This window comes from Paramisgurnus dabryanus, chromosome 17, assembly GCF_030506205.2.
Source record: "Paramisgurnus dabryanus chromosome 17, PD_genome_1.1, whole genome shotgun sequence".
NCBI classification, from domain to species: domain Eukaryota; kingdom Metazoa; phylum Chordata; class Actinopteri; order Cypriniformes; family Cobitidae; genus Paramisgurnus; species Paramisgurnus dabryanus.
Window position 1 is genome coordinate 25850985 of NC_133353.1, and position 26401 is coordinate 25877385.

Sequence of the window (26401 nt, forward strand, 5' to 3'; positions counted from 1 at the left end):
TGGAGGATCATGGGTAGCCACTGTGTCTTGTGATTATGACCATGTGTCTCTGTGCTGCTGCACTTTAATAGGAGTACTTTATAGAGATTTATTTGTGTTTTCTCGTAATATCCTTTGAGCGCCGCTGGGATTTCAAGGGCTGTTTTTGGTATGCGTATGCGCTTTTATCAAAGCACCCAGTAGAAAATAAGTTTGAATTTATCCATTCCCTTTACTATTTGCTGTTTAATTATGTAATTCTTCTTAAAAAGGCCCATTGAGTCTTTTTATTTCGATACGGTGGATAAAAACAGAAAAGGACTATGCTGAAATAAAAACATTAGGCTTTAAGAGTGTTGCGGGCCTGTTTTGTTTATTTTTCACAGGTGTTTGCACATTATAAAGCCAACTGATCTCATAAATTTCAGTGGTATAGTCACAGAGTGTTTTGCTCATTTATCCGTGTCATTGTCACCGATCTCCGCATTTTTCCTTGGCCGTACCATGCACTTTCTTTTCCGTGGCATTCTCATGGGTTACTCAACTATTTTTTCCTTTTTTCTTATTATTGTTCCTTCGGTTTAGGGTTAGATTTACATAAAATTGCATCCTAACGCCAGACGACAATGGTTTAAAAATCAGAAAATATAAAAAATATATCAGAAAAAATAGCATAGCAGATATACATTTGAATAGCTCACAAATTATTGTATTGTGTTTCGTGATGTGCTAGCCAGACGCCTAATTTTACTAAACTGGAAAAAAATTCCTCCTACTCATCAAAACCTTCTTCGAGGTGTAAAAAATATTAACAATTGGAAAAAATTAAAGTATTCTTTAAGGAAAAAAGAACAAACAAACTTGATCTAATGCTTGATTTGATATATTTTTTTTACTTAAAGGTGCAGTGTGTAATTTTTAAGAGGATCTCTTGACAGAAATGCAAAATAATATACAAAAATATATTATCAGCAGTGTTGGGGGTAACGCATTACAAGTAACGCGCATTACGTAATAATATTACTTTTCTGAAGTAACAAGTAAAGTAACGCATTACTTTATAAATGTACATATTAATATTTGCTTTACTTTTTTTTAAAGTAATGCCAGTTACTTTTCAGTTTAATTAATTCAATTTAAAAATAAAATAATGTACTGAATTAAACTGAACATATTAACGTTGACATTTTTGCGATCATAAAAAACACCTGCAAGGCCTGAAAGAGATCAAGCCTCAGCCAAGTAATAAAAAGTAACGCAAAAGTAACTCAAAAGAAAATGTAAGCATTACTTTCCATGAAAAGTAAGTAAGTAACGCAATTATTTACTTTTTTGGGGAGTAACTTAATATTGTAATGTATTACTTTTAAAAGTAACTTTCCCCAACACTTATTATCAGGGGTTTATAAAGACCTTTCATTATTAACCATTAATACCTTAGAATGAGATGTTTTTATCTACAACCGAGGGTCCCCTTACATGGAAGTCGCCATTTTGTTCCCCCATGTTTTTACAGAAGCCCTTAACGGACAAACTTTCTTAACTAAGTTGTCTCCGATGATGACATGTTTGTCCGGTGGAGGCTACCATAGCTTCTCTTTGCGTTTCAAAAGCAAGGAGTGAGCAGTTGACTGAGCCGTTGGTTGCAATTCGCAACCTCCCCACTAGATGCCGCTACAATTTACACACTGCACCTTTAATTCTTTGTGCGTGTAGGTTTTTTATGTTTTGTTTTGTTTTCTGATTACAAGCATACATATAAAAATTGTATATATGTAAGTAATTTGTATTTAACTGTTGGAAAATGGTAATAAAAATAACTGGGAAAAAAGAAAAAATAGTAAAAACCAATACTTAAAGTGACATCCTAATGCAAAAACCACATCTAAACCGAAGTGACAATGGTTTGAAAATAGGACAAAGCAGTTGAGTAACCAATCCGTGACAATGAAACGGAAAAGAAAGTTTGTGGTAAGGCCATGGAAAACGCAAAAAAAGTAAAAAAAGAAAAACTCAAATTCCCTTTCAGCAAATCAGAAAACGGTCTCTATTACTTTTGTCACAATAAATACAAGTGAAAATCTAATTTTCTCTTGTGTTGAGGTACATGCATTGAAAAAAAAACAATTTCACTGCTGCTTTAGGCGACTTTAGGCAGTAAAGAGCTTAGTTATGTTTGTTTGCCCTCTGAATAACTGTATAAACACATTATTGTCAGGTCAAATAATGTTCCGGAAACATTTTTTCACTGCCTTGAGCGTCTGAGATTATAATGAAACTGGCAAGAAAATAAATGAAATTTTACTGATAAATTATTTCAGCATTCTGTGAAGAGCAAGTGTTTTTTAGACGTTCCCCGAGGTGATATAACGCTCACTGTCTTACGAGATGTAGTGTAGTGAAAAGGAATAGACACGTATTGATGAGGTGGCATTAGCAGAAGCTCTGACCCAGATTTTGCCTTCTCCTGTCCCACTTTGGTCCTCTCCAGGGTGCCTCTGAAGGTGGAACAGGCCAACAATGCCCGTGATGCCCTCGCCAAAGCAGTTTACAGCAGACTCTTTGATCATGTGGTCAAGCGGGTCAACCAGTGCTTCCCCTTTGATACGTCATCCAACTTCATTGGCGTGTTGGACATCGCTGGCTTCGGTGAGCTTGTGTGTCAAAACAAGAATTTATTTTAATCATGTCAATCAAGGCAATTTATGTTGAGGTGCAAAAGACTAAGAGCACTTGTGAAGTTGCATGCAATTTGCATTTGTTTAATATAAAACCGTTTATTAAATTTTGAATTGAGTAATTACTCGAAATTTCAGTTTGCCCTGCTTCGGCAGTAATGACAGCAGGCACACTCGAGCAAAAATCCATTTTGATTTTGATGGTCGTTGTTATCCCCGCATGATTTGTAAGTGTTGCAGAGAACATCTTTTGTGCTTCAATGGAAGCAAGGAAATCTTGCCTTTTGTGTTTTACACATAGTTAAAGCAGAAAAATGCATTAAACCTCATGACCTAGAAATAGTGCAGAATATTAATTCCTTTTCAATGTAGTCTCAGATTTTAGTTCTCTACATTAAGTAGTGTATTTATCAAAAAAATTCGATTTGCTTGCATGTTTTTAAAACGATAGTTTACCGAAAATTTTTAATTAATCCCACATAAACTGTTTCAAAATTGCTGAACACAAATGAAGATATTTCAAAATATGTTAACCAAACAAGGGTGCGTTTCCCAAAAGCATTGTTAGCCAACTACTGTCGTACGTTTCGTTGTTACTGACAAAGTATTGTTTTTTCCCGAAACCATAGCTGCATTGCAAACTTGTGTGGTTTGAACGACAGCTCTTCACCTGTGTTTAGAAGCATAGTTCCTTGTTATTATAATACTGTATGTAGACTTATGTCGATCATGCTTTTCAACAAAAAAAGAAAAAAACATGTAGTGGATTCTATATACATCATTCTAAATATATACAAATTTTATATTACGTCTTTAAGTTTATGAACAGTTGTTAAGTTGTTAAAGCGATGTATTTGAAAACTGCAGATCTATGACATTTAAGACCCTGGGGAGTCCCTGGGAGAAGTGATGTAAGAGGGAACTGGCACATGAATTAAATATCTTGAAATTAAAGGTGCAGTGTGTAAATTTTCTAGCAGTGAGATTGTGAATTGCAACCAACGACTCAGTTCACCGTTCACTGAAACAAAATACAAAATACAGTAGTGACAAAACATGCTATGTACACCAGTTTATAGGAATAGTCTACTCATTTTCAATATTAAACTATGTTATTACCTTAACTAAGAAGAGTTGATACATCCCTCTATCATTTTAGTGCGTGCACGTAAGCGCTGGGGCGCGCTGCGACACTTCAATAGCATTTAGCTTAGCCCCATTCATTCAATGGTATCAAACAGAGATAAAGTTAGAAGTGACCAAACACATCAACGTTTTTCCTATTTAAGACAAGTAGTTATGCGAGCAAGTTTGGTGGTACAAAATAAAACGTAGCGCTTTTCTAAGCGGATTTAAAAGAGGAACTATATTGTATGGTGTAATAGCACTTTTGGGAGTACTTCGACTCACCTGAAAAGTCCGCTCCCCTTCTCCCTCTCATAATGGGAGAGGGAGGGTGTTACTGTGCCGAGTCGAAGTACTCCCAAAAGTGCTGTTCCACCATACAATATAGTGCCTCTTTTAAATCCGCTTAGAAAAGCGCTACCTTTTATTGTACCACCAAACTTGCTCGTAAAACTACTCGTCTTAAACAGGAAAAACGTTGATGTGTTTTTTCACTTCTAACTTTATCTCTGTTTGATTCCATTGAATGAATGGGGCTAAGCTAAATGCTATCGAAGTGTTGCAGCGCGCTCCAGCGCTTACGTGCACGCACACAGATGATAGAGGGATGTATCAACAATTCTTAGTTAAGGTAATAGCATAGTTTAATATTGAAAATAAGTAGACTATTCCTTTAAGGCTACTGTAGAATCATGGCACAAAATGGTGACTTCCATGTAAGGGGACCTACGATGTACGTAGATAAAAACATCTCATTCTAAGATGATAAACACGTAACAGTTCATTATGTAAGGTCTTTATGCACCATGGATAATATAGTTATGTATATAATATTGCATTTCTGTCATTAGATCTTTTTTTAAATTACACACTGCACCTTTAAACAACAAAGAACTTTAGATGCAATATACAATTTTTACAGCAATAATCTGCCATTAAACCGATTTAATCAGATTAATTAGTACTCCACCTCCCACGTGACATTATCAACTATTTTGTCGAACCAACATGGTTCAAACGACAAATGTGCGACAAATGTTTATGTTTTCGGGAAACAGTCTAGGTAGTTAGTTTCTTCAACTATGCATCATACTATGGTGGTTCAGCAGTGAGTTACGTCGTTATTCGGGAAACGCACCCAAGATCTGGGGCACCATTCACTTCCATAGTACTATTTTCTACCACTAATGAATTTAATGGTATCCCAGATCTGTTACGTTACATTCCTCAAAATGTCTTCCTATGTATTCAGCAAAACAAAGAAATTTGTGTAAGTTCTGACGTGTCTGTCAACAGACTTTAACTTGTATTTAACTCTGAATATTTTATTAATTTTGAAAAGATAAATACAGCATGGGATCATTGGCTATATAATAGGTGATTGAATTCACTTTCTATTGGCTTGTCCTTTTAATAAGATAAAAAGGTGAATTGAATCTCACTAACATTTTTTTCCTGTAATACTAATAAGATTGAAATGCCTTTAGAGAAATTACCAGCACATGAATCAACAAAAAAAATTTTATTTGCCTCTTTAGAGTATTTCGAACACAACAGCTTCGAGCAGTTCTGCATCAACTATTGTAATGAAAAACTACAGCAGTTTTTTAATGAACGCATATTGAAAGAGGTAAGTCATCAGTGTTATTGGGATTTTAAGTATTGATCAGAGTATCATGACTACAGTATACTGTTCTTTATCACGGCACCTGAATGACCCCATTCATTCCGCATTCCGCTCACACCTCGAGCTGAAAAACTGCGGTTTAACAATTGCAGTTTCACCTCTTTTGAGACGTTTCTATTGAAGAATATTAAGTTTAGCAATTTTCACTTTCAGCAGAAACCGCTGCCCACTTATCTTGTGTTTTTCTCCCCAGGAGCAAGAGCTGTATCAAAAGGAAGACCTAGGAGTGAATGAAGTTCATTATGTTGATAATCAGGACTGCATAGGTCAGTGTCCCTTTGGCTACAAATATTAATGACCTTCCTCCGTTCCATTCATTACCGGATGCACCATGGCCCCAGACAACTTCTTAAATATAATGAAGTCCTCTGCTGATGTAAAGCCCAACTCCATCTACTCTGAGCTTATAGAAGTGGCCCTGAATATAAAAACGTTCATGTCATTTTACAGCAATTCATCGCTGAAACCTGACAGGTCAAAACATTTCCCGACGACAACAGAGCTGTCTGCGCACAACAAAACATCTGAGTCTTAACATAAATTGTGGTGACATTTAAAGGGTTTTTATTGGACATTTATGTAATATACAAAAGAATGAATCGCACATATCACTATTTCCTTAGAAAATCCCTACAGTAAAGATATTTCAAAGACATTGCATTGTTTTTCCAGACGAAAGTAGCTTTAGTAGTCAGTTTGTTTCTATAAACCCACAGATAAAACAACTATTCTGCAGATTAAGTTTGTAAATCTGTCTAAAGATGTCTTTGTTCGCTTTGTTCTACGGCAATTTTTTAGCTTATATACACATGTAGGTAGACGTCATTGCCCATTGCGTCTCACTGGCTTGTCAAGGGTCATTTTTTGCGATCTTTTTGTGGTCCTGTGTTAGCGACCTTTTCTCATTCTGTACTTTTTACTCGCGGGTTGCTTGCTTTAGGCCTGCACTTACTTTGAATTAGTAAAAATGGTTGTAATTAAATTTTGTGCATAGATTTTTTTAAAGGGACTCTCCACTTTTTTTTTAAAATATGTTATTTTTGCAGCTCCCCTAGAGTTAAACATTAAGGGGCGGTTTCCCGGACAGGGATTAGGCTAGTCCTAGACTTAAACACTTTTAGGAGCTCTCCAAACTGTAAATAACTTACACTTACATATCTTAAAATACATCAGGGCCCTTTGTTTTACCTCAAATTGCACACAGGTATTGTTTTTAGTAAGGCATGTTTGTTTAAACTAGTTATATTTCCTAATTAAACTAAGGCCTAGTCCTGGATTAAGCTCATCCTGGTCTGGGAAACCGCCCCTAAATGTTTGATTTTGAAATCCATTCAGCTGATCTCCGGGTCTGACGCTAGCACTTTTAGCATACCTTAGCACAATTCATAGAATCTGATTAGACCATTAGCATCGCTATTGTAGTTTCAATATTTTTCCTTTTTAAAACTTGACTCTTCTGTAGTTAAATCGTGTACTAAGGCCGACTGAAAATTAAAAGTTGTGATTTTCTAGGCAGATATGGCTAGGAACTATACTCTCAGTCTGGTGTAATAATCAAGGACTTTGCTGCTGTAACATGGCTGCAGGAGGCGCAGCCATGTTACGGCAGCAAAGTCCTTGATTATTACTGCAGGAGGCGCAATGATATTACGTAGTGCACGAAAATAGTCCACTGTTATTGAAAGATACTAAGGGGACTATTTTCGGCTGCTGCGTAATATCATTGCGCCGCCTGCAGCCATGTTACGGCAGCAAAGTCCTTGATTATTAAGCCAGAATGAGAGTGTAGTTCCTAGCCATATCAGCCAATAAAATCGCAACTTTTAATTTTCCATCGGTCTTAGTACACGATGTAACTACAGAAGAGTCAAGTTTTAAATAGGAAAAAAATTAAAACTCTTTGGTTATTTTTTTGTGCAATGCTAACGGTCTGATCAGATTCAATGGATTGTGCTAAGCTATGCTAATAGTGGTAGCGCCACTCAGCTGAATGGATTACAAAACTGTAAGAATCAAATGTTTAACTCTAGGGGAACTGGAAAGTAGCATATTTAAAAAAAATTGGAGTGTCCCTTTAAGCTAAAGTAACATGTAAATTGACAACCACGGTTTTTACTGTCTGGAGAATGCATACCTTAAATAAATATTCCAGCAGAAATGCATGGGAGAAATGCATGCTGGGTGCCAGAGATAAGACAGGAATGAAACGTGGGAGGGACAGCTTTCACACTCTCGAACCCTCCCGAGAGGTACTAGGTGAAATGATAAAAGCTGCACTGTTTTAGGTTATTTGGTGGTGTCTGGAACAGCAAAGCCTGACCTTAATCGCCCCCTCAGAAACCGTTAATTCAATCTCTGGACACACAGTGAAATCTGGAAGACCAGAGTACACTGTGCTTTTATCATTTTAGCTTGCTTATGTTTAAATGCAGTATGGCTTAAAGAAGATTGTCTGCGTACGGCCTGTCCCCGTAAAACGAACCACCTCACATTTTTCACAAGCTGTCAAGATGTCACCAACCCAACAGCTTTGGTGAGTACGCACACTATGCAGGTGGCCTAACATCACATCCCACCTTTGGTACAGGGTCTGCAGCATGGAAGTATGCACTTAACACCTGCGGTGCAAATGTCGCTTCTAATCCGAAGGGAAAGAATCGCTTGTTTATGCTTATTGTTTGGCAGCTCCGTTTTTTCCTAATTTTCCCAGCAGTGATGTAACACGTCCTTGTGGCTTCCAAACCGACACGTAGGTCCTTTACCCGCGTATCTTCTCATCAGTCACCTCACATTTATACCCTGGTGTCTGCTCATGCAAATACATGACTGTGCCTGTGTCCGCACCTCTCTCACCCGCTCACGTCTCCGATGAATTATGCATACGATGGATGATTATCAAAAAGGGCCGCCGATTTTGCATTTGTCCATTAAACTTGCTGAGTTCTGCCTCAGTTTGGATAATACCTTCAGTGCAGGAATTGAATATGCTAATTTAGTTTGCGCCCCGTTTTTTTCCCGTGAAAATTTATGTAATCAAGTCCAAAGTTTTAGGTGTTACCCATTGTTTTGCAGATCTGGTTGAAGCGAAGCTGGTGGGTATCCTGGACATTCTGGATGAGGAAAACCGTCTTCCCCAGCCCAGCGATCAGCACTTGGCAGAGATGGTTCACAGCAAGCACAAAAATCATTTCCGTCTTACCGTAAGCTATAAAAGTTATAAAACTTCTGTCACTTACTTCGCTCTTATCTTATTCCAAACCTCTATGCTGCCGCTATGATGTTTTTCTTTCTTGGAACACATGTTTTTTCAGAATGCTTATGAAAGTGTATCAAAACCCTTATATGACAAATATGTTATATTCCAATCATATAAGATGGGTAGTGCAGAAATTGAAATTCATCATATGCTGCCTTTTTAGGTTCCCAGAAAGTCAAAGCTTACAATCCACAGGAATCTGAGAGATGATGAAGGTTTCATCATAAGACATTTCGCTGGTGCCGTGTGCTATGAGACTGTAAGGTTTCCCTTTACTCTGTCAATTAATTTATTTATGGATAAAGAATATTTTTTAACTTTCATTTACAAGGTCTTTTACATGCTTAAAAAGTGTTCGGCCACACTATAGATTGCCGCCATGGGGGAATCCCTTGGTGAAGTTGTTGCTGTACTTGTGAGGTTGACAATGTGTTTATGTTTTGGTGTATTATGAACGTGTGTGTGCAGACCCAGTTTGTGGAGAAGAATAATGACGCCCTCCACATGTCTTTGGAGTGCTTGGTGTGCGAGTCAAAGGACAAGTTTATCCGGGATCTCTTTGAGAACAACTCAAATTCCAAGGACTCAAAGCAGAAAGCCGGCAAACTTAGCTTTATCAGTGTGGGAAACAAATTCAAGGTGAAGCTGTCTTTTAACTTTATCCTCCTAATGGCCAGGAACTACACTTTGTCACAGGAGTTAACATGCCTGAAGCAATGAGATTATTTTTATCCTTCAAGGCTTTGGAATATAGACTAGGGGTGCTCAATCTTGCGCTTGTGGGTCGACCTTCCTGAGAAGTTGATTCCACCCACACTTACACACCTGCCTTTAATCCTTTAAGAATACCCCTAAAATTGTTATTTGCTGGTTTAGGTGTGTTTCATACGGGTTGGATATGTGCCCTGCAGGATGGTAGATTTCCAGCAGGATTAAACTCCCCTGAAATAGACTGTAAACTTTCCACAGATTTAGAGGTTCTGCAAAGCTCTATCTTGGGACCCCTGTAGATTTTGTTTTGTGGGGTTAGTTTTTTATATAGGTTTTTGTAAAGCTCTTACCTGGTGATCTTATTTCTTTCCTTCTAACTTGTGCCCTTTCTCTCTTAGACTTCCTCCTGTTTCTTCAACCTTTCCCTGAGAAAAGCAGTAATGTTCTATGGCTGAAATAAATGTAGAAAGAATGAAAAACCGAAGCGTTTGTAGGGTAAGCCTGGCTGAAATATTCAGTGCCGGCATCACAGGGTCACCTCATAAACTAATTCGACATATGAGTTTGCTCCCACCCTTCTCACGGACCTGCCTGGTCTATTGCCTTTGACACTGGCTGTCACACCATCACTTTTCTCTACTGTAGCGCTTTGTCTTAGAGATGCATTGCCATAAAAGAGCTCTCTGTAAACACGTAACCATGTCATTAATTATTTTGATTCTGTTAATGTTAATAATGACATACTGAATGTGAACAAGATTCAAAGACCTTTTATAGCCAAATCAATCACAATGACAAATCTGTCATACTGTTTGCATGACAACTGTATAGTTGTGCATATAGAATTGCTTTTAATGTGAACGGTTGCCTTTTAGTGAAACCCACACTCATGTTTCTCTTCTGATTAACTTTATAGACCCAGCTGAACCTTTTGCTGGAAAAGCTTCGGAGCACAGTAAGTAATATAATATTTATATATTTTAAGTTGTTCATTTAGTTATCAGTTAGTGTGTTTAAGCATTGTTTAACATTTAAGCATTGTTTAACACAGGTTTGTGTATATTTTATAGCAATAGTGGTATAGGATGTTACAACCTGCATATTTAGATGCCTGCAGCTTTGGGATTCTCAGTATAAATACAGTATAATATGCTGTGAACTGCCATTATTTTATTTTGGCAATAATTTCCTGAATCTGTTCCTAAAACTAAATAGACAGCAGGTGCAAATAAGCAACGATATTATGTTTTCTTAATCATTGGTAATTGGTATATATACATATTTTTTTCCAATTTTAAAATTTACAAAATGACCAAAAATATATATTTTACAAAAATGTATTTTTAGACATAAATTTGAAAATAAAATGTATTTTTAAGCATTTGTTCACGTTGAATTGGAAGAAAAACTTTGTTTATGTTACAAACCTGCAAACATAAAAGGTTCAAATTAAATATATTTTCAACTACAAATATATACTTTATAAAATTGTATATTTTATACATACTTCATAAACTTATATGTTTTGGCCAGGAAAAATATATATTTTTTGCCTTATTGATTGTAAAAGTAAAAATGTATTTGGGTCAATGACGTGACCTTAATTATTTTGTGTCTGTATGGTTCAATTTAAAGTAAAAGGGTTAAAATTTCTAAATAAATTTGCAGGTTACTTGCATACATTCTCTTTTTTGAGGACCAAGTCTAAAATTTCTGGTTTTATTTCATTTGGACAGAATATTTGGGGGATAATTGCAAAAATTTCAATGTGGCTGTGTCAATTGGTGAAACTAGTATTTTTTAAATGAAAATATAAATATATTTATAAACAAGTGGAATAAAATATAATCATCTAGTTTAGTGTAATATGATTTTTTTACATACATTTTTATATAATTTGTCAAAGATTATTTAGAAAACAGAGCTGTTTCAGTATGTAATTATAACAAATATAGACAAATATTACAAAAACGCATTAAAATTTACATTTAGAAATGATATTTTAATTATTTTATTTTTTATTCTTACATGCCATCAAGGTGGATAAAATATTTAATATTTCTTATTCTTTGGCGCAAATGGCGCTAACACCATTTGAAATTTTAAGGTCCATTCAGTCTTAACTTTCATAAAAATTGGGCAAATGTAATTTTTTTATTTTAAAATATTGACATAAATACACTATGTGCATTGAAATAAACCTGGTGCATGCTTTTAAAACAAGTTTCTTAAAAAAAATTTATTTCACTTTTTTTTGTCACTGACCCATTTGTTGCCCCTGAAATTTATATTGAAATATAAGTTGATATGAAGGGTAAAATAATTTTTTCAAATTCAAAAATATATTTAATAAGAGATAGTTCACCCAAAAATGAAAATGTTGTCATAATTTTCTCATCCTTATGTTGTTCTAAACCGGTGTGAATTTCTTTTTGTTATTACACAAAATAAGATATTTTGATAAATGATGGTAAGCATACAGATGATTGTAACCATTGACTTCCATAGTAGGAAAATCAAATACTGTACACCATCAACTGTGTGCTTACCATCATTTATCAAAATATCTTCTTTTGTGTATATCAAAATAAAAAATCTCATACAGGTTAAAAAACATGAGGGTGTGTAAACGATGACAGAATTTAAATTATTAAATTTAAATTTTAGGTGAACTATTCCTTTAAAGCAACACTATGTAGTTTCCATGTAAAAATGACTTACAGCTCCCCCATGTGGTTGAAAAGCGCAACAGTGCCTGGTATCAGACACTCTTCTGCAGGCAGGGGGAGGGGCGGGGCTGTGTTTCACCGCCACTTTCAGCGTGTGCTTGTAGCAGCTAGGAGGCTGCTCGGGTTGCAGCAACAGTACAATTTGTCCAGTTAAAAGTTGTTCTATCACTGAAATAATTTTAGAGACATTATTTAAAGGTAAAAAAACAACATAGTGTTGCTTTAAGTGTTACTTTGCACAAAATATTTTTGGCCAGAGAAATTTTCGCCATTTTTTGCAATGTGGGTTTCTTTTCTTTAATAATGTTGGATGTGTATGTTTTATACAGGGCTCCAGTTTCATTCGTTGTGTGAAGCCCAATCTGAAGATGGTGAGCCATCAGTTTGAAGGAGCTCAGATTTTGTCTCAGCTGCAGTGCTCGGGTATGTATATGAATATATAGGCATTTTTCCCAGTTCTACTTGCCGCGCTGCCGGTAATGCTTCAAATATTCCAATTTAAGCAAACCTATTACGAATACACACCGTTCATCAGTCGCAAGCTCTATTTTAAAACAAATACGGAAATTGCCTATGGAGCGGCCATATTAAATGTGAGCTCCACTGATTTTTCATTATTTTTTAGAGATGTCGTTACCACATGAGAGTTTTGAAAGTTGAAGTGGTTTCATAGGCTATTTGCAAAGTTTTAGAAATGAACTTTCCAAGTAGATGGGAAAAAGCTTGAATGTATTAGGGGTTGTGCAGTCAAGTAGACTGATCGATTAGTTGTAGCACTAGAGAACAGTATGGGCATGTTTTGACTATTTGGGGATCACTTGACTACAGTTCATGACATAAGTGAAGCACGCTGGCATATAATGATTCATTTACCCTATATAACCTGAAGTCACAGTCTACAGTCAGTCATTATTTAACTACTTTCCTGAATGACTAGTGGGTTCGCAATTATGAAAAGTTATACTTTGATGGAATACAGCCATTATAGATGGGGACGAGAATTTACATTTCCATGTCTGCATTTGTTAGATGCTTTTATTCAGTTTTGTACATTCTCTAAAAGTCAAGCCACGATTCTGGTGTTGCCGGCGCCATGCACTACCAGCCGAGCTACAAGAACGCATGAATACAAAACATTTAAAGGGATAGTTCACCCAAAAATGTAAATTCTGTCATCATTTACTCACAAATTTCTTTGTTCTGCTGAACACAAAGGAAGATATTTTGAGCAATATTTGTAAACTGCTTTTGAGCACCATTGACTTCCATAGTAGTATTTGATGTAAAATGATTTAAATGATGACAGAATTTTCATTTTTGGGAAAATTATCCCTTTAGGCATCTATACAAAATCTCCTCATGGCTGCAGTGACTGTGACAGGACTGTTTTTTGTAGTTTGTTTGATGTCTACCTTGTATAAATTGGATTGTAATGGATTTGCTGTAGACCAATGATAGGCTTAATGGTGTGGAAACCAATCAAACAATATATTGATGTCTAATTCCTGTTTTTGTGAGGTTTATTTAGTGCTTTCATCTGCAAAAACCGTAAAATGTTTATGAGCTATCTTCTTTTGGGGCTTTGTGACACACATGCTGACCCATTAAAGTACTAATATTTAACTAATAACATTTAATTAGAAGAGAAAAACACATGTGGGTGGTTTAGCATTGCAGGAAACACAAAGAGATCACAGTGCACACTCAAAAAAAAAGTTTGTTCATTCAACTTAATTGAAAAATACATAAATTGTGTTGTATTAACTTGTTTCATTTGACTAAATTAGACAGTGTGCAAAATTTTTTTTTTTTGAGTGCATATGATGTTGGATCATTCTTTAAACTTGGTTCATATGTGACCCTGGGCCACAAAAGCAGTCAAAAGGTTAAATTATTTTTATTTATAGATATATTCATATATCATCTGAAAGAATAAGCTTTCCATTGATGTATTGTTATTTTAAGGATAGGACAATATTTGGTGAGATACAACTATTTGAATATCTGGAATCTGAAGGTGCAAAAAATAAATTTAGAAATATTTAGAAAATAGCTTTAAAGTTGTTCTTAGCAAACTGCATCAACATAAATTTTGTATATATTTAAGATAGAAAATGTGCAAAATATATCCATGGATATATACATGATCTTTACATAATATCCTAATAATTTTTGGCATAAAAGAAAAATCTATTATTTTGACTCATACAATGTATTGTTGTGCGACTTAAGACTTAAAAGGTTTTATAGTCACATATGTGATGTGTAGACATAAATTCAACAAATCCTGTTTGTGTGTCATCACTGATTGGTTATCTCTTCCTGTTTTCTGCTCTCAGGCATGGTATCAGTGTTGGATCTGATGCAGGGTGGCTTCCCTTCCAGAGCGGCATTTCACGAGCTATACAACATGTATAAGCAATACATGCCCAGCAAACTTACAAGGCTTGATCCTCGACTCTTTTGCAAAGTAAACCACTCATGTTTTTGTTATATATACACTCATAATTTAATAGATAATAGTTAAAGGTACACAAATAACCAAGGAGTTTCGATATTTTTCCTAATTAAAACTTGACACTTCTGTAGCTACATCGTGTACTTATATCGACGGAAAATTAAAAAATGTGATTTTCTAGGCTGATATGGCTAGGAACTAAACTCTCATTCCGGCGTAACAATCAAGGACTTTGCTGCCGTAACATGGCTGCAGGAGGCGCAATGATATTACGCAGCACCCAAAGTAGCTAGTCCCCTTGGCAACTTTCAATAGCAGGGGATTATTAAAATCACAACTTTTAATTTTCCAATAGTCTTAGTACACGATATAGCTACAGAAGAGTCAAGTTTTAAATAGGAAAAATATTGAAACTCTTTGGGCATTTTTGAGCGTGATGCTAATGGTCTAATCAGATTCAATGGATTGTGCTAAGCTATGCTAAAAGTGGTACCGCCAGACCCGGTGATGAGGTAAATGGATTCCAAAGCAGTAAAAATCAAATGTTTAACTTTATGGGAGCTGGAAAATTAGCCTATTTTTTTTTTAAATGGAGTGTCCCTTTAACATCTACTTCGGATTTGTCTCATTTCTTTCATTCTATTGTTCCATTCTTCTGATGTACCGTGACAACAGTAGCTAGATTATATTTAGAAATGTGACCTTTTGTGTAAACTTGCAGAAGCACGCACACAGTAATCCTTTATTGATTTCCTTGATGCCATTTATTTGTGCAGTTGATGATGCATCCCATATTAAAAAGTTATGAGAAGAAATGTACAGTACTTTAAAATGTTTACATTCATGCACACGCATATGAGACAAAGATGTCCATTATATTAATAGCCTAACAGATGCATGTACAGTATATGTAACACAGTAGCATATTGAATGTCATTTTTAAATTCTCTCTGTAGTCAATAATTTTATCATTAAAAAAGTATTTTTGAGCATCATAATAGCATATATCAAATATCTACCTGTCACAGTCATTTCTTCATGCTTTAAAACAGCTTACATCTAATTCTACTCGTTTGCCTCATTTAGTATACGCCGAGATATGAATATGCAAATTAGCCCTCTCTACTCTACTTAATAGCACAGCTTGGACTATAGATATGCATATGCAAATTAGTCCCCGCCTCTACCCTTTTGCACCACCTCGGATTGTGGATATATTTGTAAACAGATGCTACTTTCGGCAGTTTGCAGCTGTGTTGTTGCTGCAATCATTTCAACACCGTGTCTATGAGGCATCCATACATCTTATCTGCAACTCAAACTACTGATCCACATGTTCAGCTGTGTTGATATGATTGGTTACATATTTGTGATGTTGGAAACCAAGGCGCAAAATGAGATTGTCTCCGATTTTACAGAGAAAATACCCTGCAATGTTGTTAAATGATGAATTTGCCCATGGCTTTTCTTATAATATATTAAAAACACCACATAGACATATAAACAACAATAAAACTTGATTTTCCCCACAGTGTGACTTTAAATTATTTACACATTTAAATAAAATCAACTTGTTTTTGCTGTTTCAAATTTGGCAAGCACAACACAAAATCATGTCTACCTTTAATAAAATATTTATTGCTTTCTGAATTTATCTGTCCTCCGACAGGCTCTGTTCAAAGCGCTCGGCCTCAATGAAAACGATTTCAAGTTTGGATTAACCAGGGTTTTCTTCCGTCCTGGAAAGGTGAGGATTTCTCATTTCTCATAATAGAAAATAATAGAATGCTGTTAAGACTTCATTAAACCCGGACACATGGGATACCTCACTCCACCATAAATCTTTACGCGTGTCTCTCAGTTCGCAGAGTTTGACCAGATCATGAAGTCTGATCCGGAGCACCTGGCAGAGCTGGTGAAACGGGTCAATAAGTGGCTGGTGTGCAGCCGTTGGAAGAAGGTCCAGTGGTGCACGCTGTCTGTCATTAAATGTATGTTACATCATCAGTTAGAGTCGGTCTGCAGCCACCTGTTCGTCTTTGCATTGTTACGGTGGGATGCTGTGTGATGAGTAAGCTTTTTCCTTTTCCATCTTATTGCACAGTGGGGAACAAACTGCAATACAGGGCCACTGCCTGCATTAACATTCAGAAGACAGTTCGGATGTGGTTGTGCAGGAGAAGACACAAGCCACGGTATGTACTGTATGAACACAAGCACCCGGTGGAAATCAAGGGCGCCATGTGCTAGAAATACTTTAATACTGTGTTCTTGATGCAAAGTTCATCAAACCAGTAAATACGTACCTCGTTCTGATATTCAATTTTGGTTAGCTAGAAATGATAGTGTGTGTCTTGACCAACAATGTAGTATATTTGCCTTCTTACAGACTTGCTATGCTTGCCTGGCAGTCTTCTTTTCCTAAAACATATTCAAAATGTAACTAAAAATATAGATTTTTGTTGTGAGAATATCGATATTGTATTGTGGAGCAAACTATCACAATATTTTGAGACATTGATTTTTTCACACTGACTTTATTACAGAATGATATTTTATTATGCAATTTAAAAGTAAGAAAAAATGGATAGTTATGATTTTGTATTGTGATGAAATGAGTCACATTTCGAATAATTTTAGTGGTTTGTTCTGTATTACTAATGTTTTATTGCATGTTTTCTTATAACAAGCATTTTTATATCATACTCTTATGTTTAGGTTCAGTAGTTTCATTTTAATGGCAATGAAAACATTTATAATCAGTAATTCAAATGCCTTATTTAGACAAATATCACTTTAGTCATTTAAGCATTTAAGCATTTAAGCCATTTGACTGCAAATTTGGAGTTTTCCCTGCAGAACCCTCTAAGTACATGCACAACCATCCAGTCACTCTTAACTATACTTTCTGAATAAAGGTAAAAGGTCAATATCCTAGTAAATTCATTTAACCTCCTTTAACAAGGTAAAAACAATAGATTGTAAAAAATATGGATATAGTGCCCGTGTCGTCACCCATAGGTTTGTGAAGAGCTTTTTTGAAGCCAATTGGAGGAGGTGCCTTCCATCGCCTTCTTGGCCACGCGTCACCGTGCATCACTCGCAGATAACGAAAAAGGGTAAAGAGTCGGGATGTGGGTGAAGCTGAGGTGGCTGGTTGCTGAAACCACGCCCGCCTAGCTCGACTCTAGTGACAGCAGTGGCAGTTCACCCGTCACTCAAATGGCCACGCCCTTAATTATGCAGAACTTTAAGCCTTAATATAATTTAAATGGATAAGTTTCAAAAAAATTCATCCCCCTCATAGTTGTCATGAAGGGCAAAATTAGCTATATAGACCAAAAACACATTTTGCACCAGGGTGTAAACATATTATTTTCTACTGTAAAGTTTTGCATTTTAACATGGGGTCTATGGGAATTGACTCCCTTTTGGAGCCTGCCTCTAGAGGCCAGGTGATGAATTGCAGTTTAAGTCACTTCCGTATTGGCTTCATCAAAGACATCAGAAAGTTGCTCCTCTGTAAAAACTCTTGGACCTTGATTTTTGCATGCCGTCGTTCAACCAATTCTTCTATCGTGCACTTAGAGGGCTTTGCTGAAAAATTGTTGTTTAACATATTTCAAAAACCGGTATTTCTGAATGGCCAGATGCTGGGATTAAAAGATAGTTTGGCCAAAAATGATATTAAACCCATGATTTACTCACCCCCAAGCCGTTCGAGATGCATATGTCCATCGTTTTTCAGACAAACACATTTTCAGATATTTTAGAAAATGTTTTAGATCTTTCAGTTAATCAAATATAAAGTTACAGGGTACACTCCTTTAAGTCCAAAAAATTAGCAAATGATGGACATATGCATCTCGGATGGCTTGGTGGTGAGTAAATCATGGATTTAATATCATTTTTGGTGGAACTATCCCTTTAAGCGTATTTAAAGTGCCAATCCCAACATTTGTTTTTGCATGATGATGCCACGTCCATAAACAAAGAAGATGAGCTGGTGGCTTCAAAACATTTGCTCCGGATGGGAGTGTGTAGCTTGTTTAGAAAACAGTTGCTTAGAGTTTAAACGTGTCATCTAGATGGGGACATTAATCTGTAAAGTTTCAAAAGATGATTATATGGGGAACAACTTGTAAATATGTCAGTTTATTACATTCGTACATCTAGGGAATCATCTGTTAAAAAGCTCAAACTGTGAGCTTGTGCTAAAACAAGAGTCAATATCAACCAGGCTTTCAACATCATTTAGTGAGACAAAACACGGCAGATATATTACTTCACTTCACTGTTTCCCACAGGCTTGCCGGCACATCTGCCGAATGGATGGGTGAAAATAAATAACTAATATGGGTTTAGATTGGATGTTTTCGGATGCGGATGTACTAGGATGTACTTTTGCATCTGAGCTCTTTCAACACATTTAACACATTGGTGTCTGTCATAGTGATTTGTCATCTTGTTATTTACGGTTTATCACTGCATTTTTCAACACGTGTCAGTGTGGTGTCACTGCATGTATCTACTGTTTGTGTCTTTGATTGTTGTTGATTATCTAAATTGTGCACAACAGCATTGATGGCTTGGTGAAGGTGAAAAACTTGAGAAAGAGGATGGAGAAATTCAATGAGGCTGTGAACGGACTCAAGGAGGGCAAACAGGAAATGAGCAAAAACATTGAGGAACTGGCCGCCTCCACTGATGCCCTCATGACCAAGATCAAGGTGAGGTTTCTACTGGAAATTGCCTAGGGATGTCGAAACCTTCTTTCAACCCTTTCAGCTTACAAAGCACAATGATGTTATGTGGTGTAGCTCTTTTCTAGGCCTTGAGTTGTATCAGGTATCTATAAATAATTCATCAGGTGTGTGTTTTTTCCATGTTCTGGTGAAGGCAGTCTAAATTGCCTGCCAACCTCAAGCGTCTTTCTATTTTGGTTAGGTGATGTTTTCTAAAAATGTTGTTTTTGCAGTGGCTAAACATCTATTTACCCTCGTGGTGGGTTCAAACTTTTTATAAATGATGATAAATAGATAAGCAAAGATGCATTGCTATTTTGCTAACATACTTTAAAAACAGATAAACTCTGTTTAAAACAAGTAATTTGTTTGAAAAAATGGAGGATGTGTTTCTTTATATCTGTAAAAGGAGAGAGCTTTGGCAAATCAATACTTGAAAACTGCAATACCAAGTTCTCAGTAGAAATGCAGTCAAAACTTTTTGAAAGTAAAACTTATATTTATACAGAAACTGTCCTCCAACCTCTTTCTCAGACCATTAAATTTTTTTTACCCTTGCTCAAAAAATTGTCTTCCCCATAAACGCACATGAATAAGATTGTGGGACATCAAAAACGCTAAGGGATGTCTCTATGCTGCCCACAAAAATCGATCAGATGAAGATGTCTTAGGAGACAGGAAGTGAAGGAAACTTTTACCTTGAAATGCAGCCGTCGAAAGCAACTTTTTTAAGCTTAAAGATGCAGCCAATAATAATTTGTAATTTTGTGACTCATTTAACTCATATAACAAAGAGTTTGTGACTCATTTAAAGGTGCAATGTGTAAACTTTAAGATGATCTATTGACAGAAATATATATACATAACTATGTTTTCAGTGGTGTATAAAGACCTTACATAATAACAGATATGTTTTTTATTACCTTAGAATGAGCCATTTTTGTCAACATACCCTGCGGGTCCCCTTACATGGAAGTCGCCTTCATGTTTTTACAGTAGACCTTAAAGGAAAACACCACAGTTTTTCAATATTTTACTTTGTTCTTACCTCAACTTAGCCAAATGAATACATCCCTATCTTTTTTCAATGCGTGCACTTCATCTTTGTACAGCACATCATGACTGTGTTAGCATTTAGCCTAGCCCCATTCATTCCTTATGATCCAAACAGAGATGAATTTAGAAGCCACCAAACACTTCCATGTTTTCCCAATTTAAAGACTGTTACATGAGTAGTTACACGAGTAAGTATGGTGGCACAGAATAAAACATTTAAGCAGATCAAAAATGAGAACTATATTGTATGGCGGAAGAGCACTTAGTTTGCAGCACTTCGATCTTGGGCGCAGTAATTTTGAGGGAAGTTTGAGCGAGAGGGGGAGTAGTCAGGAGCGTTGTTGTAACTTCCGCCATACAATATAGTTCTCATTTTTTATTAAAATATTTTATTTTGTGCCACCATACTTGTGTAACTACTAGGCCTGTGGCGGTAACCGGATTACCGCCATACCGCGGTCACGTGACCCATGCCGCGGGTCTGAGCTCCTCACCGTCATAACCGCAAAAAAAAAACAAAAAAAAACTTGAAACATTGGCCTGCACCTGTGTGTTATGTGCGGATGTTATACACGCAGCTTGTTAACAACCGCAACTTGTTAACTGAACATGAACTGATATGATTTTAATATTAAATTGTCCTTGAGTAGAAATACAGGTGACGTTGTCTGTCACTCGTTTAAAGTAGAGTTGCTGTTCAAACGTGCTGAGAATCCTCCTTTTACGGAAGTAAAGATAACAACCATGCATTAGGAAAATTAATAATTGCTTTATTTAGGCTATAGTATATTTTCTATAGACGTGTAAAACCATATTTTGGCGGATTGTTTTTTACTTTCATTGTTTTTACTAGTTTGCCTGCCCATTTAGTCTTAATAATTAATGGAACCTAAACGAACTTGACTTGCTGTTCTCGAAGGCAGCTCGAATCTTGGTCGGGCTCGAGACCCAATTCCAAGTAAAAGAACAGAAGAAAAATGCAGTGAAGGAGGAGAGATGCCAGAAGAATTGCGGCTGGGCGCAGATCTTTTAACATGATTAATGATGATTGACAAGTTTAGGTTCCTTTCAAATTTACGTTAAAAGTGTAGCCGTTAAAATATTATTAGCCTAATAGTTTATTTTGATCATGGTGCTACGATCGATGGATAATTCTGAAGTTGTTTTAAAGAAGAATAAAATAATTACTTCTCAGTCATTTGCGCTGTCACACATTTGAACGTCTCCGCATATGTACATCATTGCAACGTACATTTGCAAATGATTCATAAAGTCATACCTCCGCAATTCTTTAATCGATTGTGTTTTAAAAGTACTGTATGCTCAAACTCTAATGACAGCAATGTGATCGCTGATGCGCTGGTAGAGAGAGAGAGGCGGAGAAAAAGAGAGAGAGCCCGGCTCTGTTCAAATGTGGAAATGATTGATGTTATTTGAAGTCGGCTCTTACAATACAAAATACCCGATTAAGCTATTACGTGGCTATTATACACATTTTTTCGGGACGTTCTTGTGACCCGGTGGCAACTTGTCCACGACCCAGTACTGGGTCGCGACCCGGTGGTTGGGGACCTCTGATCTAGCCTACAACAGTGGCAATTTCTAAAGCAGGACACATTTCAAAAAGTTTTGCTTTTGCGTCTTCTTTCTCTGTTTGTGGAAAAAGACAGATGTTTATGGTAAGGGTCGAGGATAGAAGCGGTCTGTCCAAGCACGCGCAACAGAGGCGGACTGCCCAGGCGCGCGCGAGACAGACAGACCGCGTCATCTTGCACACACACACACGCGTCTCCGTGCAGCTTCCCAGCTATTGAGAATGAGGACATGCGTCACGGTAGCTTGCTGTCACGTGACAAATGGAGCCCGTCCACCATTTTGGGAGGGCACGCTAACGGTTGCCAGGAGCAACAGTGTATGAGCAATTCAAAGACGGAGCGGGAAAGAGCAGAAATTGTAATATAAATTTCGAGGAAAATTTAGCAGAAATGGAGAAGAATGTGGCAAAAGAAAAGGGTCCTTACAGGGAGAAGCTTACAACCAATGCCAAACAGAGGTATTTAGAGAAGCTCGCGGATATTAAAAACGTCGATTCGAGGTGCCTGCAGCTGAATGGAAGAGAGACCTAGACTCTTTACCACCTTGCACGTATTTGGAAATCGTTAATTACTTGGTTTTCGGCATCAGTTATTACCAGAGGTGTAAAGTACTCGAGTAAATGTACTTCGTTACTGTACTTAAGTATTTTTTGGGCTACTTTGTACTTGTACTGAGTATCAAAAATATAGGCAACTTTTACTCTCTACTCAATTACATTTTTGATTGGGTATTTGTACTCTTTACTCCACTACATTTGAAATGACACTTAACGTTACTCGCTACATTGTTTATTCGTCAAATAAAAACGAGACGAAAGTGTCAGAGGGTGATGATGGATAGAATCTGTGGTCGCGAGGTTACACGGACACACACTGAGGGACTTCATTTGGCTCTGCGCAGAGCAATCGTATGAAATCAAAGTACTGCGAGAGCGAATCAAATGCATATGGAGAAGTCTGGTCTCGCGGTACTTTGATGTCAAACGCTGAATGGCTTGCGTTGAGCCACCGTAGCGGGACATCTGCGTGCTGCGTATGTCATAAACTGTAGAGAAAAGTTCGCGTCTGGTCTGAGAGAAGAGATAAAGAGCAAACATATGGATGCATATCACATTTGCTTCAGTCAAGGGACCCTTTGTTAAACATGTGATGCTACAATCAAAACAGAAGTGATGCGCGATTGCAGGAGGGTCATCCCGCAACTCAAAGGCAAGCACAAATGTTTATATACTCTGATGCTACCTTATCAGCTAACCTGAGCTTGTACATAACTTGATATAACTTACTATATAAGCCAAAATAAACCAGCGAGGTCCTGTACTGATTGCCCGATTAACTTAAGTACATTATAAGATTGATAATAAGTGTACAATTTTACTGTCCTCACATTTAATCAAGTATGCTGTAATGTATTTACTGTAAGAGGGATGCATGACGGAAGAAATGTAGTGCACTTGTGAGAGAGTCGTGTTACGTACTACATGTGTTTACAATTAATCTTTCAAATGAACAACTTCACGTTTTTAATATGCATTATCATATTTCTGTTAGTGTAATTTTAGTTTACTGGAATTTTCTAAATATAAAAATTATATATTTTTTGGGATAGGCCTATATAAGAATATTTGGTAACACTTTACAACAAGGTTCATTAGTTAACAGTAGTTAATGTATTAACCAACTTGAACAAACCATGAGCAATACATTTGTTACATCATTTATTCATCTTTGTTAATGTTAGTTAATAAAAATGTAAGCTTTAATTGTTTGTTCATGTTAGTTCAGAGTGCATTAACTAATGTTAACAAGATTTTAATAAAGTATTAGTAATTGTTGAAATTAATATTAACAAAGATGAATAAATGCTGTATAAGTGCAGCTCATTATCAGTTCATGTTAACCAATGTAGCTAACTAATATTAACCAATGAACCCCACTGTAAATTGTTACCCTTTATATCACAAAGTTAGGCTATATATTGTTCAGCATGGCACATTCAAGTACACAATGACACTAGACTAAAATTAAATGGGTTTAAATTAAATGTAATTTAGATTTCTAGACTAAAATCTTATGGCATTTAGATGAATAAAATTAGACAAAAAACTAAATCAATTCAGATGACAAAAATATGACTAAAACTAAATAAAAATTAAGTCAAAAGAAGACTATGACTATGTTTAATCTGTGTTTGTTCTGCCAGGTCAAAATTTTGAGGTGTTTGATTTCTTTTCTATATTAGGAAATAAAACCTCATAAATAAACTTTCTTAGTTTTCACTGCCCAGACCTACAATGTCTCTTTGTGTTGAGGACTAGTGCATCTTTGAGCCAACATTCAGTACGAGTAAAAATACTTGAGTACTTTTAAATTGGGTTACTTTAATACTTTTACTCAAGTCGTATTTAAATTGGTGACTTGTAACTTGTAGTGGAGTAATTTTTACAGTAAGGAATTTGTACTTTTACTCAAGTATGGCTTTCAGCTACTCTTTACACCTCTGGTTATTACACTATGCAAGAATTTAAAAGCCTGAAGTCATTGGAAAGCTACGAAACATTCTTCTGCGGCTGGGTGCGCGACTTGGTCATCTAGTACAAGCCTACAAATTATGAAAAAAACATTGTACTGGCAAAGGTAAGTTGCTTCATCTTTAGTCAAGTCACTTTTATTTATATAGTGCTTTTTACAATCCAGATTGTATCAAAGCAGCTTAACAGTAATAACAGGAAAATAACAAAGTTTGCTTCTGCTGTACAGTAGCTGTGGATCAAACAGTGATGTATCATCCAGCTCAGTTGAAATGAAATAGTGTCTAATATATATATATATATATATATATACATATATACATACATACATGTTTGTTAATGTATTACATGCAGTGATGTACATTGTATGTCTTTGTAAAATAGCGTTGTCTTGTCACATCGGAGACATGCTCTCCTTGAAACTTTTTCCATTTAAGGAAACGAAAAAAACGTAACAAATGGTTCCTAGACTTTCCACGACAATCGTGGGAGACACTGGAGCAATTTTTTACACAGCAGTGTTTTCCAGGCATTCTAAAATAGCGCGACAACCTCCTCTACTATCAATATAAACAATGAACGAGTTTGACGGGTTACCACCCAAAATGGTGGAAAGGGGAAGATGACGCGGTCTCTGGGGGCGGGGCACTGTGTCGTACAAGTGATTTCTCATACAAATGTTTATTTTACCAGACCATCAGGGCAGCAATAATTTGCGTCCTTACAGGCTATTCACAAATTAAGGATAGAAAAGTGGCGAAATGTCTGTAGGCACGTGTGGACACGCAATGCGTTAAAAATTTTTTTAACTGATAATACTAATTGTTCAAGTTGTTGAATGTTGAAATTGAAGAAATATGGAAGGAAATAAAATTCACTTTACATGTTCCTTAAGTAATTTGCACGTGTTTAGTATTAAAGATAAATAAATCATGCATGTTATTTAACTCATTGTCTTGCCAATAAACCGCAAAACCGCGGGTATTTGTTGATTACCGACCGCGGTAAAAACAAATCCAAACCGGCCCAGCCCTAGTAACTACTCAATAGTCTTTAAATAAGGAAAACATGGAAGTGTTTGGTGGCTTCCAAATTCATCCCTGTTTGGATCCTAAGGAATAAATGGGGTTAGGCTAAATGCTAACACATTCACGACATGTGTACAAAGATTAAGTGCACGCATTGAAAAAAAGATAGATATGTATTAATTAATCTAAGTTGAGGTTAGAACATAGTAAAATATTTTCTTTAACGGACAAACTGTTCTATAGAGCGTGTTTTTTCTCTAAGTTGTCTCAGACAATGAAGTGTTTGTCCTGTGGTGGCTACTAGTGATGTATGGGTGATCTCACAACCCACAGGTAATGGCTGAGTGAAAAGTGACATTGACAACCTGAGCATTTTATTCCAGCCCCTGGTGTTTTTTAAAAGCTTAGCCCTTTAATTGGAAACAATTGAAAGCATATGCTGGCCGCAGGCAAAAACACACAAAAATGCTATTTTGCAGCCTTTATTTCATCATTTTAGCCTGCAAATATTTTTTTTGTTGTTGCAGTGTCATCATAAGTTTAGAAAATACCAGGGTTAGCCTCAAAGTAAAAGACTTGATGCTTTTCATTCCATTCTGCAGTAAATCTAGCGCTCAATGATAGTAAATAAATAAGAGTCAATCGACAATCTGACAATAAGATTTCTGTCTGCGAGGCTCATCATTGACATGCGGGCCACACGCCGTCAAGAACGATTTACTAGGCTCTGCTGCATTACGTCTTTTCCAGCGTCGATTCCTTTCGTTCCTCCGAACTTTCAGCCGCCGCTGATTGAGTGCAGCATATCCATTGTTGTATTCTC

The 26401-nt window shown here is 36.3% G+C and overlaps 1 protein-coding gene across 2 annotated transcripts in view; it reads left to right on the forward strand.

The window, feature by feature from the left end:
• Positions 1 to 26401, forward strand: part of myo6b (myosin VIb) — a 110071-nt gene that overhangs the window by 48056 nt on the left and 35614 nt on the right. The window contains exons 13-25 of one of the 2 annotated variants that reach the window (XM_065288482.2): positions 2471 to 2628; positions 5321 to 5412; positions 5663 to 5735; positions 8542 to 8669; positions 8889 to 8984; positions 9194 to 9364; positions 10353 to 10391; positions 12495 to 12588; positions 14505 to 14635; positions 16293 to 16370; positions 16485 to 16614; positions 16728 to 16818; positions 19203 to 19353. In XM_065288482.2, coding sequence (XP_065144554.1) covers positions 2471 to 2628; positions 5321 to 5412; positions 5663 to 5735; positions 8542 to 8669; positions 8889 to 8984; positions 9194 to 9364; positions 10353 to 10391; positions 12495 to 12588; positions 14505 to 14635; positions 16293 to 16370; positions 16485 to 16614; positions 16728 to 16818; positions 19203 to 19353 — 1432 coding nt within the window. Of the gene's footprint in view, positions 1 to 2470; positions 2629 to 5320; positions 5413 to 5662; positions 5736 to 8541; positions 8670 to 8888; positions 8985 to 9193; positions 9932 to 10352; positions 10392 to 12494; positions 12589 to 14504; positions 14636 to 16292; positions 16371 to 16484; positions 16615 to 16727; positions 16819 to 19202; positions 19354 to 26401 lie in introns of those variants that run through there. The other variant, XR_010544406.2, reaches the window with a different exon arrangement.